The 16,966-nt window shown below is 45.2% G+C and overlaps 1 protein-coding gene across 2 annotated transcripts in view; it reads left to right on the forward strand.

The window, feature by feature from the left end:
- Positions 1 to 2,028: 2,028 nt before the first annotated feature.
- MINDY4 (MINDY lysine 48 deubiquitinase 4) overlaps positions 2,029 to 16,966 on the forward strand; it is an 87,457-nt gene continuing 72,519 nt past the window's right edge. The window contains exons 1-5 of one of the 2 annotated variants that reach the window (XM_088653935.1): positions 2,029 to 2,266; positions 4,160 to 4,377; positions 5,295 to 5,512; positions 8,779 to 9,022; positions 13,044 to 13,495. In XM_088653935.1, coding sequence (XP_088510061.1) covers positions 4,282 to 4,377; positions 5,295 to 5,512; positions 8,779 to 9,022; positions 13,044 to 13,495 — 1,010 coding nt within the window. In that variant the 5' untranslated portion in view covers positions 2,029 to 2,266; positions 4,160 to 4,281. The remainder of the gene's footprint in view (positions 2,267 to 4,159; positions 4,378 to 5,294; positions 5,513 to 8,778; positions 9,023 to 13,043; positions 13,496 to 16,966) is intronic. The other variant, XM_060280935.2, reaches the window with a different exon arrangement.

Raw genomic sequence — 16,966 nt, forward strand, 5'->3', positions numbered from 1 at the left:
GCATTGGCTACAAAATTGGTTGGTGGAGGGGAATGGAAAGGCTGGGCCTACCCCTCAAAAATTGCTGCTGCTTATAGAGGTATTCTGTTAAAGGAATCCTGGGGCTTGACGGGCTCTCGTCTGTACCCCCGCAAGGGCCTTACAAGCACAAGAGCCTCAGGGAGCATTTCGGGGAGGGGAGAGTGCCTGACTCACAACTACATCCTCCCCCTCTGGGTGTTTACCTACTGACTTCCCTAGATGGCTAGCGGAAGTCAGTATGGATCTGTCCCAGGGCGGGGGACAGATGGATTAACCAATGTCTAAGCAACCACTCACATTTGGTTGTATTTAAATAAAGTTGTGGCCAAATTAATGCCCCAAACCTTAAACTTAAATTGTTGTGTGTTGTGTGAGTTATTGTGGGGGGTGTCTTGTGATCTCGACACGCAACTCTGCATGTGCCCTAGAGCATGGTGGGGAGCGATGACAATGGCAGCACACTGCAAAGCATGGTGGGACAGCTGACATTGCTAGGGTGCCCACGCGCATCAAGAAAAGGAAAAGGATTAGTGGGCTCTGCCTGTTATGGGCTCTGCCTATCATTTGCTCAGGCTTCGCCTACAATTGCTCCCCCTGTTTACCGCCCCAGTGAGTGCCAGGCATCTTGCAAGTGCGAGAGCCAGTTTGGTTCAGCAGTTAGTGTGTCGGACTAGGACCCAAGAGGCCAGGGTTCAAATCCCCACTCGGTCATGAAGCTCCTTGGGCCAGTCTCTCTCTCTCAGGCTAGCCTACCTCACAGGGTTGTTGGGGGATTAAATGAGGAGACGCAGAATCATGAATGCTAGCCTGAGGTCCCTGGAGAAAAGGGTGGGTTATAAACACAGCAAACAAAAAATGAAATAAAATAAAATAATAAGTGAGACACTTAGGTAAATGGGAGCCCATTATTCAGGTGAGACGGCCAAAATTATCCCTACTAACTCATGAGCCCTCTGCTTCAAGGGCTGGAAATGGGGTGGGATCCTGCTCCAATATCACCACAACTGCCCAGCTCTGTTTCACTGGCTGTTTGCATCCTGCAAGATCCAATTGTGTGTTAATGCTGACACCTAGTGGTTGGCTAGTGAGATGAACCAAGATAACACAGATGGAAAGGAGAGATGCTGTTACCCTTCACTATAAGACAGGGGTAGGGAACCCTTTGCAGTCTAAGAGCCACGTTCTGTTCTGGGCATCCTAAAGGGGCCCACATGCCAGTGGTGGGCGTGGTCAGGGTAAAAAAAGTGGGCAGGGCAATGAGTGCCTATTCCACCTTTGCAGAGCAGCTCATTAGTCCCAATCTCGGAGTTGAAGGACACATTCCAGATCACTCAAGGATGCGGCATAGCAGAGGTAAAGAGGTAAAGGACCCCTGGACTAATTATTAAGCTCTAACTTAAAATGATTTTTTTATTCATAACAAACTTAATAATGCAAACACCTTGACATTTGGCAATGTCAAAAGTTCCTTTAGAAACCCAATTTACTCATAACCTAGTCTCTAGAAACTTGCTATAACATGAAATATTAATAATAGGTGTAAATATATGATGCAAACTACTAATAATTATAAATAGCAGAATGTAGGCACCCTATATATACCGGTATAAATGAGCAACCCAGTGATATTTTAGGGAGCAGGCTAGCAGGCGGGGCCCATGACTTACATCACAGGAGCCTACACAACACAAAACACTGTTGCTGTATGTACGGTGTATTTTATTTGTTTTTTATCTTATATTTTGAAAATGTACATCCAGTTTTTTTTCTCCTTTATTTTTTTTTTGGGGGGGGCCCACTTGGGGCCCTAAGCTATAGCTTGTTTAGCTTTATAAGTAAATCCGGCACTGGCTGGGTCCCTCCGAAGTGCCCGGCGCCCTGAACACCTTGCCTCGCGCGCTTACCTGTGCGCGCCCAGGTGAGTTGCCTCGCATTGCCCCCGCAGGAGCGGCAGGGGGCGCTGCGAACGCTCTCCCGGCCAGGATTCCATCGCCACGGCAACTTGCCAACGGCAACGCAACAGCCGGGCTGCTGCAGCTGGAGACCGGAAAGCAGTGCAGGAGCAGCAGTTCGCCAGGCGCACAAAACAAAGGCTTTCTCGCTTTCTCCCTCTCCCTGTCCTTAAACTGAGCCAGCACACGCAAATCTCCCTCTTTTTTTTGCATGCTCCGGGAATTGTGCAATGGAAGCCTCTTTCCTGGAAGAGGTGGCTGCATCCTTGGTGAGAGAATTTCTCAGCAAAAAGGTAAAGAATAAGAAAAATAAAGAGCTTTGCGGTCTGCCTTGGAGAGCAGTGCATGCGCGTTTTACGATCCTTTGGGAAGGGGAAAAAAAAGCAATGCATTTTGTTAAGCTTAAAACGTTCCTTCTGCTTTCCCCAGATTTTGCTGGGGAAATTAATGCTTGCGTGTGTGTGTGTGTACATATATATACACATATATGAGAATGACTTTGATTCAGGCTGCAACAACAAGCTCCCTGCCACCCACCACGAGGACTACATCTCCCAGAATGCACTTAGATTGCCATGAACGCGGAAGCAGAAACATGAGTTTTCCACCCAATTTGATAGGAAAAGGATGCTCAGATATTAAAACAGAGAGTAGATTGCGTTGAACAGATGTGTACTGAAGAGAAAAAAAGTACGGTGCTTCTGCCGAGCAATGAAGCTGTGCTAGTGATTATTCTGTTTAAAAATAACTTTTTTTAAAAAAAAATAATAATGGAGGGGAGGGAAGGGATTGAGAGCTCCCCGGTAGGAGGTGCTATTAAAAGCCATCTGTTTGGCCGCTTCTAGCTTTTTATCCATTAAAAGCTGCAGAGTCGATGAGAAAAAGACAGAGAAGGAATTTCCAAATTAAAAATGCATGCCTGCTTTTGTGACCCATATCCATTTCACACATCTAATTTAAGCCTGGGTTATTTATCTGTTTGTTAGTTTCACGGAATCATAGAATTGCCGTCTTGGAAGCGATTCATCTAGCCCAAGCTTCTGCATCGTTTGTTTGTTTGTTTAAGTATTTATTTACATGCTTGGCCGCCAGTTCATATTATCAGGGGCAGCTTGCAAGCTCAATAAATAAATAAATTGCAACTTGTGGCGGTCGGGGGGGAGGGAGCAGACAAACAAACAGAAGAACTGGTTCAATGCAAATGAAATCATATAACTTTTTAAAATAGTTTAAAAATATATGTCAAAAGTTACAATACAGTTTTGTCCTCTGCCATAATGTCAGTTTTAAAGAAATTGAAGTCTGGGGGAAATGGTTTTGCCAGCAGGCTTGCAAAGCAGCTAATCTTATTGCTGAGACCATAAATAAAACGCTTTGGGAGGAAAAAAATCTTTCTAAAGATCGTTTTATATTTAAGTTACATTGTAGTCCAAATGCTATTGATTAGGAAATAGGGATTTGTTTTAAGTTTTTCTTGTGTGCTAAAACTCAGTCACACACATTTAACCACATCAGTTAACGAACATGGATACCTATGCTATAATTTTATTGCTTTAGTTAAATAAATTGTTTAAATGGTTATTAAGGAAATGATTATTTTTCTCCTTCCAATAAAGTGCAGCAGAAAAGTTGTCCAAATATAAACAGTTAACTTATTAAACCTCACAATGATTTCATACCCGTCTATTTCTAAAAGTATAACCAAATCAGTAACTTTTGATATAACTCTAAAAACTACTCTGAAAATTTATTATTCCAAAACCAAAACCTTCATCTGGTTGTAAATATTAAGACTATACCAGCAAGAATGAGTCTTTCTGTAAAACAAATGATTTAAATCGTCTTTCTGACTAGTGATTTAAATCAAGTCTTATTGACTAGTGATCTAAATCAGGCATCCCCAAACTTCGGCCCTCCAGATGTTTTGGAGTACAATTCCCATCTTCTCTGACCACTGGTCCTGTTAGCTAGGGATCATGGGCGTTGTAGGCCAAAACATCTGGAGGGCTACAGTTTGGGGATGCCTGATCTAAATCGTGATTTAAATCGATTTGATTTAAATCAAATCCACCCTGCTTCCAAAACTCAAAATCTGCCCACAGGTCCCAAAAGGTTGGCAACCTTTGCTTTATGTACATCCCCCATGTGCAGTTATGCTTACTTCACTGGATAGTGTTTTTTTGTAGGAACTTTGTAGACCAGTTGTCATGAACTGTTAAGACAGGATGGGAAGAGGTACCAATCCTGCACAGCGCCACGTCCGTCCTCTCTCTTCCCTCCGCAGTGCCTGAAGAAAACCATCGTTGTGATGGACGAAGAGTTGCCTCGAACAGCTCTCAGCATCAGCAACAGAAACGAGCTGCGAAATGTCTTGAACCTCCAGTCTTTGTGCAAACAAAACAAGGTGAGAAGGTGAATCCTATGTACAAAATTCCCCGGATCGTTCTGAAACCTGGGAGCGGGTGGAGATGAGGCCAGCCGTTCCATAGATAAACTACGGAACTCGCTGGACATGTAAAAAAGGTAAAAGTGTATTGGGAAACGATTTAAAATGAGTTGAAAAAAAATGTTTAAAATACATTTCCAAAAAAACACACAAACCAGAGTCCTTTTTATTGAGGATAACCCAGACTGAATTCCTAGGTGTCAGAAAAGGTTATTTATGTATGCAACAACTGCGGCCCGTGTTTCGTTAGCCCCCAAATGGAAAGTGAGTGTTTGCAAAAAATCTCAAATCCAATTCAAGTGCAGACTGCAGTTAAGAGATGAATGTGCGCAAAAGCCCGTTCTTTCCCTCAAAAGAATTGTGGGCACTGTAGTTTGCTAAGGGTTACTGAGATTTGTAGTTCTAAGAGGGATAAACTACAGAGCCCAGAATGTCAGATGAGTAGCATATAAATTCTTCTTCTTCTTCTTCTTCTTCTTCTTCTTCTTCTTCTTCTTCTTCTTCTTCTTCGTTTATTCCCCTCCTCCTCCTCCTCCTCCTCCTCCTCCCAGTTCTCCTTTGTGAATGGCTTATTCACCAGCCTGCTGTTCTTTTACGACACACCCATCCTGCGTTTTCTCCATAGCTCAGTGGCAAAGCACCTGCCCTGAATGCAGACATTCCCAGGTTCAATCCCAGTATCCGCCAGTAGCAGTTGGAGAGAGAGAGCCTGCTATAGAAAGCTGGAGGGCCCCTGCCAGTCCGTGTAGACAATATTGAGCTTGATGAACTGGTGGTCTGAAGCAGCGTCCTCTGTCCCTTTGTGTACATATCTCAGTTAATGGTTCAATGAAAGACAGAGGTTTTCTCTAACCAGCCAAGCTCTTCTGTTGCAGGCAAGGGAGAATCCCCTGAAAACCCTCCTTGAAGTCATGGCCAGCTATTTTCTGGAGCGTACGAGCGGCTCCAAGGGCGTTAAGGGGAGCCCGCCAGCCCCACGGAAGAAACTCCCCCAGCCCAGGTGTACAGAGGACTCTGTCCTGAAGAATTATCTCTCCGATGAAGACACCCACTTGCAAACTGGGCCTGAAAAAAGCAAAACCGAGACCTACAGGTATGAATAAGCGCTTCAATTCTAAATCCACTTTCTTGGGCCGGTATTGTCGCTACAGATGAATCTTCTTGGTGTAACTCAGAAGTGGAGAGCGTTTTTCATCTCTGGGAGGCTGCATGTTCCTTTAGGACATCCTTCTAGGGACCACATGCCAGTGTTGGGCGGGGCCAGGTTGGCTAGTGGGTGGAGCAATGGATGTGACTCTGACCTTTGTACAGGTGATTCCAGTCACAGGAAGGTCAGGGGTTTCTACATCCGAACACCTCTCTCTCCATCCTTTGCTCACGCAACCGAGGCACAAATGCTGCAGCACAATTGCTGACAGGAGTGAGGCCTTGCCCGCCTATAATGTCTGGACTCAGAGGTCTGCTCCAGTTGCCAATTGGCTACCAGACGAGCTTCAGGAACCTATGGATAGTATTTAAAGCCCTTAGAAACTCAGGACTTGCGAGATCGCCTCACCCAAATACGCCTGCTTGACCACTTCGGTGCAATTGGCACTCCTACATGTGCCACATAACTAGGGCTGGGTGGTATCTTGTTGTGGTTGTTTAGTCGTTTAGTCATGTCCGACTCTTTGTGACCCCATGGACCAGAGCACGCCAGGCACTCCTGTCTTCCACTGCCTCCCGCAGCTTGGTCAGACTCATGTTGGTGGCTTCGAGAACACTGTCCAACCATCTTGTCCTCTGTCGTCCCCTTCTCCTTGGGCCCTCCCATCTTTCCAAGCATCAGGGTCTTTTCCAGGGAGTCTTCTCTTCTCAAGAGTATTGAAGCCTCAGCTTCAGGATCCAGTGAGCACTCAGGGCTGATTTCCTTCAGAACGGATAGATTTGATCTTCTTGCAGTCCATGGGACTCTCAAGAGTCTTCTCCAGCACTATAATTCAAAAGCATCAATTCTTCGGCGATCAGCCTTCTTTATGGTCCAGCTCTCACGTCCATACATCACTACTAGGAAAACCATAGCTTTAACTATATGGACCTTTGTAGGCAAGGTGATGTCTCTGCTTTTTAAGATGCTGTCTAGGTTTGTCATTGCTTTTCTCCCAAGAAGCAAGCGTCTTTTAATTTCGTGACTGCTGTCACCATCTGCAGTGATCAAGGAGCCCAAGAAAGTAAAATCTCTCACTGCCTCCATTTCTTCTCCTTCTATTTGCCAGGAGGTGATGAGACCAGTGGCCATGATCTTGGTTTTTTTGATGTTGATGGTGGTATCTAGTTAATAATAAATAGTCATAATAATAATAATTTTATTATTTATACGTCGCCCATCTGACTGGGTTTCCCCAGCCACTCTGGGCAGCTTACAGCACATATAGAAACATAATAAAAGGTCAAACATGAAGAACTTCCCAATATAGGGCTGCCTTCAGATGTCTTCTAAAACTTGTGTAGTTCTTTATCTCCCTGACATCTGATGGGGGGGTGTTCCACCGGGCAGGTGCCACTACCGAGAAGGCCCTCTGTCTGGTTCCCTGTAAACTTACTTCTCACAGGGAGGGAACCGCCAGAAGGCCCTTGGAGCTGGACCTCAGTGTCCAGGCTGATTGATGGGGGTGGAGACGCTCCTTCAGGTATACTGGGCCGAGGCTGTTTCGGGCTTGAAAGGTCAGCACCAATTGTGCTTGAAAATGTGAAGATACTTTAGGACCGGTGTTATATGGTCCTGGGAGCTACTCCCAGTCACAAGTCTTAACTGCCACATTCTGGATAAGTTGCAGTCTCCGAGTCACCTTCAAAGGTAGCCCCACATAGAGCGCATTGCGGGAGATAACTAGAGCATGTGTACCAGATGGAGCTGGTAGATAGCTGCGCTGGACACAGAATTGACCTGCGCCTCCATGGACAGCTGTGAGTCCAGAATGACTCCCAGGCTGCGCACCTGGTCCTTCAGGGGCACAGTTACCCCATTCAGGACCAGGGAGTTCTGCCCGCCTCCTGTCCCCCACAAACAGTACTTCTGTCTTGTCAGGATTTAGGATGGTTTTCAACATCTTGATATATCCCCAGCTCAACAACACAATATACTGTTGTTGCCTTCCTATTAATAAAGTGCTATGCACACCCCGATCTCTGAATAGTAAGAGATCCCAGAGGGCTTGGTTTCCTTGGAAGCAAGGTCACTGGTGGCTCCTTTGTCATATTATGGTTTTATTTATGCGTCTAAGCCTGATCAATAGAAGAGAGAAAGCTCGCTTACATGACATTCATGCCTGCTTAAACCATAAGACAGAGTTCCTAAACCAAAGTGTGCTTCTATTCGACTCCATAGCTCTCCAGGCAGCAGTTCCCATACTGTGGTCTGTACTTTGGCGATCCCTCGTAGCCAAGTAGGATTGTCTTCCATAAAAACAGTTTTAACAGTGAGTCCATAAGTGACTGTGGAGGCCAATTCTGGATCCACACGTCCTTCCACAGTGGGGACATTGGTTTCTGGCTGGGAGTTGATCACGGTGTGGATTTGCCAAGCGTGCCTTCCTCTTGGCACGTTTCTCCCTTGCATCCTGAGTTCGAGTGTCTTCAAAGCCCATGACACCTTTAGAATCATAGAGTTGGAAGAGACCCCAAGGGCCATCCAGTCCAACCCCCTGCCAAGCAGGAAACACCATCAAAGCATTCTTGACATATGCCTGTCAAGCCTCTGCTAAAATACCTCCAAAGAAGGAGACTCCACCACACTCCTTGGTAGCAAGTTCCACTGCCGAACAGCTCTTACTGTCAGGAAGTTCTTCCTAATGTTTAGGTGGAATCTTCTTTCTTGTAGTTTGAATCCGTTGCTCCGTGTCCGCTTCTCTGGAGCAGCAGAAAACAACCTTTCACCCTCTTCTATATGACATCCTTTTATATATTTGAACATGGCTATCATATCACCCCTTAACCTTCTCTTCCCCAGGCTCTCTTCACCTTTGGTGAAGGCTGTTCTCCAATTGGAGCTCTCGCAGGAAAGTGTTTCTCAATTGGTGGTGTTTATACTCCTTTTTTTTTTTTAGATTTGCCTTGAGACTGTCTTTAAACCTCTTTTGTTGACCACCAGCGTTACGCTTTCCATTTTTTAAGTTCGGAATAGAGTAGTTGCTTTGGAAGACGATCATCAGGCATCCGTACAACATGACCAGTCCAACAAGGTTGATGTTGAAGAATTGTTGCTTCAACCCTGGTGATCTTCACTTGTTCCTGTACACTGGTCTGTAGAACCATCAGTGGTCCATGAAAATCATTCAGGCGGTCTAAATGACAGAATTCCTTGCGTCTGTGTCATTGCAGCTACAAGATCGATGGGGAAATAATCCCCAAGCGAGACCTGCAGAGGAAAAGCGAAAAGTGCAAGGCTGGGACGGCATTCGAGAGTACCTCACCTTCTGAGGGAGAGAAGCCAGCGAGCCATCACTACGAGGCCTTGAGGACACCTGAGTTGTCTTCGAATGCCACGAGGGAGCAACCCCAAGCCAGGCGCGGTGGTCCATTTGGCAGAGGAACGATGGCGGCCCCCCCAGTCAGCTCTCCAGAGGTTCTTTGCTCTCATTCTAAGCATTTTGTTATTTTTATTATTATAAAACAATAAATAATGTTATTTATTGCACTTCTATACCATCTTTCTGACAAGGCAGCCCAGGATTTTTTTTTTGCAATTTAAAATATTAAAACAGAACAAGGAAACCCAAACATTGGGAAAAAATATTGAAACATAGCAAAAAATAAAACCCCAGTGTCGTCTCAGGTCGTTGGTAGTTTCCTCAGAACCTGAAGACAGGGACTGCCTTAGCTGGGCTCCCCAGACTAGGGAGAAATTAAATTCAGCTGATATTTAAAAGAGTACCAAATTTGTACTTCCTGAAACAATATGGGAACTGTAGAAAACAGCCCTCCTTCGAAAATTTCCACTGCTTTGAATTTGGCAAAGTCGTTTTATAGTGTGCATATATGTTCTGCATACATTGGTGTGAATAATCTCCAAGAATGAATTATATTGAGGGAAATAGCTCTGTAGAAATGTGTATATTAGGCAGAATGGCATAGGAAGTGTGTGTCGTAGAATAAATTCATACAAAATCGCTGCTGCATTTTCCCTTTTTAAACAGCAGTGCAAACTGATGTAGATATGTCGAGAAGTGAACGTAAGGCTTGAAGAGTGAGGAAATGAGAGAAACCAAATGGACCTATTTGCCAATCTGACCCCAAAAGGCCTTCTAAAAAAAAATCCACACATTTGTGGCCACACAAATAGCGGCTAGTCTAGCTGCTCCAGAATGCTGCTTTGACAGCTTGCCTCTGAATAACCAGTTGCTGGGAATTGCCAGTGGGGAACGTGCTGATTTCGCACTTGGGTCCCCCTTTCGGTTTTTCCAAAGTCATCTGTGACGCTGAGCCAATTCATTTGTTGAATTCCGAGTAAGCAGGAGACGTCACTTACTGGTAGCGCAGCTGCTTTGCCTTCAGAAGGTTCCAGGTTCAAATCCTGACATTTCCAGTTAAAAGCCTTGAGCAGTGCAGGAATGGAGAGATCTGTGTGCCCCTGGTTGCTGGGTTTCCACTCCCACCATCCCTAGTGATAGGCCATGCTGCCTAGAGCTGATGAGAGCTGGGCGATATCTGGTTTTCAACATAGATATCTGGTTTTCAACAACCAGCTAAACATTGTGATATACTGATATATCACCATGTCTGAAATAAAGATAGAGCTGGTTTTCAACTTCATACCTGCTAAACAACGCAATAAACCAATATATCACGATGTTTGAAATAAGAATAGAGCTGGTTTTCAACCTCGTACCTGCTAAACATCGTGATTACTGATATATCACGATGTCTAAAATAAGGATAGAGCTGGTTTTCAACCTCGTACCTGCTAAACATCGTGATTACTGATATATCACGATGTCTAAAATAAGGATAGAGCTGGTTTTCAACAGCGTACCTGCTAAACATCGTGATTACTGATATATCACGATGTCTAAAATAAGGATAGAGCTGGTTTTCAACTTTGTACCTGCTAAACATCACAATATACCAATATATTGTGATGTCTGAAATAAGGATAGAGCCTATTTTCAACTTCGTACCAGCTGAAAATTGTGATATAGTGATATATCATTATGTCTGAAATAAGGATGGAGCTGATTTTCAACTTTGTACCAGCTAAAGATTGTGATATACCAATATATTGATATACCAATACAGTATATCACGATGTCTGAGATAAGAATGGAGCTATGTAGAGGCATTGGCTGGCTTAATGGTTTTCCCGCATTGTGATTTTTGCATAGCACACACACACACACACACACACACACACACGATTCGTGATATATTGCCAGGTCATAAATTATGCAGCCAATATCACGATAGGGGCTTCAAACCCCTTTGGATGACATCTCCATATATCGCCCGCCCCTAGATGAGATCTGGGGTCCAACAGCTCTTCCACCTCTGACGCAGCAGAGACCAGGAAAGCTGCCTTATTGTTGGTCCACGTAGCTCCATATTGTCTACACTGAGCGGCAGCGACTCTCCAGGGTTTCAGACCTGGGATATACATTCCCAACCCTACCTGCCGATGCTGGGGGTGAATCCTTCTCAGGGCCGGCTCTAGGCCTGCCCCCGGTGGCGCAGGGCGCCAGGCCACCAGGGGCACCGCTGCGCCCGCTGAGAGGCGCGGCTGAGACTGCCCCAGGTGTGCCTCCGCTGTTCAGCGGCTTCAGGCTGCTCTCCGGAGGCGCGCGGGCCTGAGGCCACCTCCGCCACGCGCAGGGGCGTCGCAACAGGGGGCGGGCAGCGCCCCCTGGCCCAGGGCCGGCCCTACGATAGGCTGGGTAGCGCAGTGCAGCTGCGCCCGCCCGCCGCGCTGGGGAATGGGGCAGGGCGCCGGAGGGATCTGTCGCACCACGGCGCCAGGGCGCCGGGCATGCTTAAGACGGCCCTGATCCTTCTTTAGATAAAGCAGATGTTCTACCCCTGAGCCATGGACCCTTTCCAAGGCAGTCGCAAAAGTCACCTGAATGAGGGTGGCCTGAAGTGCCAAAGTGCGGTGACCAGTCTCTGTGGAAGGATAAAAGCCACATCTTTTAAAAGGCAGCAAATGGTTTGTTGATTAGGACAGCTCTACCTCTATGTGCTGCTCTGGTTTCGCCAGAAGCGGCTTTGCCATGCTGGCCACATGACCCGGAAGCTGTACGCCGGCTCCCTCGGCCAGTAAAGCGAGATGAGCGCCGCAACCCCAGAGTCGTCTGCAAATGGACCCTAATGGTCAATAATAATAATAATAATAATTTATTATTTATACCCCACCCATCTGGCTGGGTTTCCCCAGCCACTCTGGGCGGCTTCCAACAGAAAAATAAAACACAATAATCTATTAAACATTAAAAGCCTCCCTGAACAGGGCTGCCTTCAGATGTCTTCTAAAAGTCTGGTAGTTGTTTTCCTCTTTGACATCTGTTGGGAGGGCGTTCCACAGGGCAGGCGCCACCACCGAGAAGGCCCTCTGCCTAGTTCCCTGCAACTTGGCTTCTCGCAACGAGGGAACCGCCAGAAGGCCCTTGGTGCTGGACCTCAGTGTCTGGGCAGAACGATGGAGGTGGAGACGCTCCTTCAGGTCCCTTTACCTTTACCTTACCTCTATGCTACCTGTTGGGTCCCAAAAGACTCCTGAGTTGGGGGGGGGGTTGTGTGTGCTTCTAATGGAGGAGATCTGGGTTCCAGTGACCTACCCAGGCTTTCTCTCAGAGGGAAAGTAATTGTTTGGGGCAAAATAGCTTTCACCGGGAGACAAGGGGGTGGGGCCTAGCAACACATAGTGACTGCTCATTGGGTGCATTTGTTTGCAGACTTGCAGCTGATTGGCCACCAGAGACAGACTGAGTGATCCAATTGATGATTATGTGGCTCATTATGTTGGGGTGGCAGGAAGAGTGTGGACCCTGGGTGGGAGAAGAGCAGTGCCCCATTTTGCCCTGAAGAGAAACCACCTGTTCTGGGCTACATGGACCCAGAATCTGGCTCAATGTAAGGCAGATTCTACCATCCTGATCCCTATGGCGCGGCAATTAAACTGCACATTTGCAATGCAAAGCAGGGTCTGACATGGTTTCAAACTGGATGGGGGACCGTGTGTTGAGATTCCTCCATTGCAGGGGGTTGGGCTAGATGACCCTCTGTGCCCCTTCCAGCTCTACAGTTCTTTGATTCTTAGCCATCATGTGTGGCTCATCCTAGGGCCACTTTTAGATGTTTTGAGGAGCCGAGCTATCAATGTCTCTTGTACAGAAGAAAAGGACAAGCGGAGGTCGGGTACCCCTTTGTCATAAAAAAACACCACAATGTGTATATTCTCATTTTATTCTAAAGACATGCAGCTTTAGGGTGCTTTGGTACATCAAGGCCTATGGAATTGTAGCGTCGGAAGGGTTCCCGGGGGTCATCTAGCCCAACCCCCTGCAATCATTCACCCAACATGGGTCTCGAACCCTTAACCCTGAAATCGAAAGCCTCGTGCTCTACCGCCGCTCTCCTCTCTCTACAATTTATTTCAGGACTCCTTGAAAAGACGGCGCACAAAGCAACCATCTGGAATCCAGAGAACAGCGCAACCCGGAGAAGAAAACGGAACCGGGGACCGTTTCGCCGCGCCAATGGGGGATCCGCAATGTGCAGGAATCTCCAGGCCATCTGCAAATCTCTTTTCTCCACACCTTGGCTGTTCCATCGACGTAACCAAGGACTATTCCTCCACGATCCTGACTGGCCCGTACACAAATGCAGGCGGGGAAGCGGCAAAAAATTCAGCCAAAAGCATAGAAGGCCCATTCGCCAAACTGATGTCCGAAAGACGCTCGGTTGAAGAAAGGAAAGTTGCGCCCCTGTACCCTGCGGAGACGAATAAGGGAAGCCACCGCTCGAGCTTTTTTCCAAAGCAGATGGGAGCTGACCATGAGAAGACAGCGAGATCCACACAAAAGAGCGAACCTCAAAATACAGGCTTCAGGTAGGATCAAGATTTGACATAGTATTTAGAACGACGCCCAGTCGTTTATTCACACACTTGTTTGTAAATATTTTTCGGTAGGTTAGGATAGCTCAGCCGGTAAGACTCTTAATCTCAGGGTTGTGGCTTCGAGCCCCACATTGGGCAAAGAGATTCCTGCATTGCAGGGGGTTAGAAAAGATGATCCTCATGATCCCTTCAAACTCTACAATTCTATAATACTCTGATAACCAAAAGAAAGGTTCCCTTCCTTGGTTGGAAGAGAACTTTTTGGCTCAGCCTTATCCAATCTGTCGCCATCCAGATATTGTTCGACAGCAGCTTCCACCATCCCAGACGATTGACTGTTTGGGGCTGATGAGCTACAACATCTGGAGGGCGCCAGGTTGAGAGGCTGGTCATTTCTTTGGAATTTGAACCAGAATAGCTTGTGTAATTGTTACTGGACATTAGAAGCTGCTTTGTGCCGAGAGGCCGGGCACGGAGACTTGGATGTTCTGCATTCAAAGCAGATGCTCCACCACTGAGAGGCAACCCTTCCCCTTGTAGGAGATGGATTGAGGATTAAATCTGTAGATTAAATTTAAACCTCCTACCCCACATGCGTGGAAGAAATACAGAAGGAAGTGAACTGCATAACCTTTCTAGCAGAGAAAACATTTGTACATTTTTCAGCTCACTAAAGCTTAGGAATAAGGCAATTGCACCTTATTATTTATTTATTTATTTATTTATTTATACATATCCCACCCATTTGACTGGGTTTCCCCCGCCACTCTGGGTGGCTTCCAACCAGGGTGGATTTGATTTAAATCAAACTGATTTAAATCACGATTTAAATCACGATTTAAATCACGATTTAAATCACTAGTCAGTAAGGCTTGATTTAAATCATAGTTGATTTAAATCATAAAGACTAATTCTTGCTGGTATAACTTTATTATGCAAGTAGATGAAGATTTTTAGAATAACAACTTTTCATATTAGTTTTTTTATCCCCAGTTTAATAGGTTAATCATTCATATTTGGACAACTTTACTGTTGTACTTAGGAAGGAGAAAAATAATCATTACCTTAATAATAACAATTTAAATAGATTTATTCAACTGAAACAATAACATTTCAGCAAATGTTATTTGCTTAAACAAACATCCATGTTTGTTAACTAATTTGGCTAAACAAAAACAAAATATATATATTTTAAGAAACTTAGACTGTCAGCCCAGCCTACACATGAAAAACTTAAATACTGTCCAAACAATCAGAAAAATATTGTTTCTATTCTATTCACTGAACTTCTTGAAACTTAGCACTGAAGGGGTTGCTTCTGTATTCATAGGTTTGTAGAACGATAGGATTAAGGTCTTTTTCTCAACTCTGTTCATGTTATAACATTTTTGCTGTGAAGAAGAGGCATGTGATCTCTGTTGAGTCAAATTCAGTTTTGAGAACTGCAAAAGTAAACCAAGCACCTGTGATAATATCTTGTAGGCAGAGAAACTGCCCAATAATCTTACAAAAACCTCTGGAAGAGGTGAATGGATTAATGGAATTTATTTACCCCATAAATTAAACATATACAACCTTATACTACATAATTAAAAAAACTAATCTTTATTTCATGATGGAATAACCTTTGGATGGTAATATTCTTTCCTCAAAAAGCATTTTATTTAAAAAAATCCAATTTAAAGCAAAAAAATTGATTTAAATAAAAAAAATCCGATTTAAATCAAAAAAATCCGATTTAAATCAATAAAAAAAATCCGATTTTTTTGATTTTTTTAAAAAATCATTGATTTTTATCCACCCTGCTTCCAACAAATACAAAAATACATTAAAATATCACAGATTAAAAACTTCCCTAAACAGGGCTGCCTTTAGGTATTTTCTAAATGTCAGGTAGTTGTTCTTCTCCCTGACCTCCGATGGAAGGGCGTTCCACAGGGCGGGCGCCACTACCGAGAAGGCCCTCTGCCTGGTTCCCTGTAGCTTTGCTTCTCGCAGTGAGGGAACCACCAGAAGGCCCTCGGCGCTGGATCTCAGTGTCCGGGCTGAACCAATGGGGGTGGAGACGCTCCTTCAGGTATATAGGACCGAGGCCGTTTAGGGCTTTAAAGGTCAGCACCAACACTTTGAATTGTGCTCAGAAACGTACTGGGAGCCAATGTAGGTCTCTTAGGACCGGTGTTATGTGGTCTCGGCGGCCGCTCCCAGTCACCAGTCTAGCTGCACCATTCTGGATTAATTGCAGTTTCCGGGTCACCTTCAAAGGCAGCCCCACGTAGAGCACATTGCAGTAGTCCAAGCGGGAGATAACTAGAGCATGCACCACTCTGGTGAGACAGTCTTCGGGCAGGTAGGGTCTCAGTCTGCATACCAGATGGAGCTGGTAGATAGCCGCCCTGGACACAGAATTGACCTGTGCCTCCATGTACAGCTGTGAGTCCAAAATGACTCCCAGGCTGCACACCTGGTCCCCTTTTATTTGTGCTCTGCTGACTTCCCGCTTCACCCCCGTTGCAGAGAATGAACCACACGTTTTTAGTAAGGAAAAAAAAGTTTACTTACATTTCAGTGCAGGCAGCAAATATAATACAGGTCAGAAAACCCCTCAGGTACAAAATGCAAAAGTTGGCTTCAGAATAGGATGTGTGTGTCTGGAGCCCCCTGATCAGTTTGGAAGCATGATGGAGAGAGACTCCTCAAAGGCAGACGGAAGTATAAAGGTATATCTCCATTGTTACAGAATTCCTGCTCAGGGGAAAGGAGCGCCCAGAGGATCCTCTCTAGGAAGTTGAAGAACTCTCCGTGTACTAACCCTGTGCTTCTCTAGCAAAGCGTGTGTTTGTGATTTGGCTGCAAACCCCACACCCCTGAACAGATCACTAAGCATTGACCCAAACCCAACATTTCCTGCCTTGAAACACAGAAGTTTCAGACAGGCGGCATTTTCCAACCATGTCTAGAGATGCCAGGGATCAAACTAGGGACTTTTAGCATGCAGAACAGAGGCTCTGCCTCTGAGCTATAACCAATTGATATTGAATCTCCAAGTCAACTTGTCTGAATTCCCTCATTGGCTACAGGTAAAACTTGTCACCGATTGGATTACTGCCTCAGATGCACCCATATCCTCCCCTTGCAACATTTAGCAAGGGCAAGATTCAGACCATACATCTCTCATATTTATATATAAAATTTATTTTCCATTTTATAATATACGTTCACATCATAACACTCATTTTACGTCCCTGGCTCTTTAGAGCCTGTCAACTTCCTTCCTTCCCGCCTTATGCCTTTCAAAATTAACCTTTATATCATTGCATTTTGTACGTTTTCCACTTCTAATTACACTCATTACAAAATGGCTCAAAATTTAAATACCCGGTAAATATAGAAAAGTAGAAAATTTCTCATTGCAAGTCTTCAGACAACCCTGCTAGTGATGTTAATTGCTTCCAGTAATCT

This window comes from Zootoca vivipara, chromosome 11 (assembly GCF_965207765.1).
Source record: "Zootoca vivipara chromosome 11, rZooViv2.hap1.1, whole genome shotgun sequence".
NCBI lineage: Eukaryota > Metazoa > Chordata > Lepidosauria > Squamata > Lacertidae > Zootoca > Zootoca vivipara.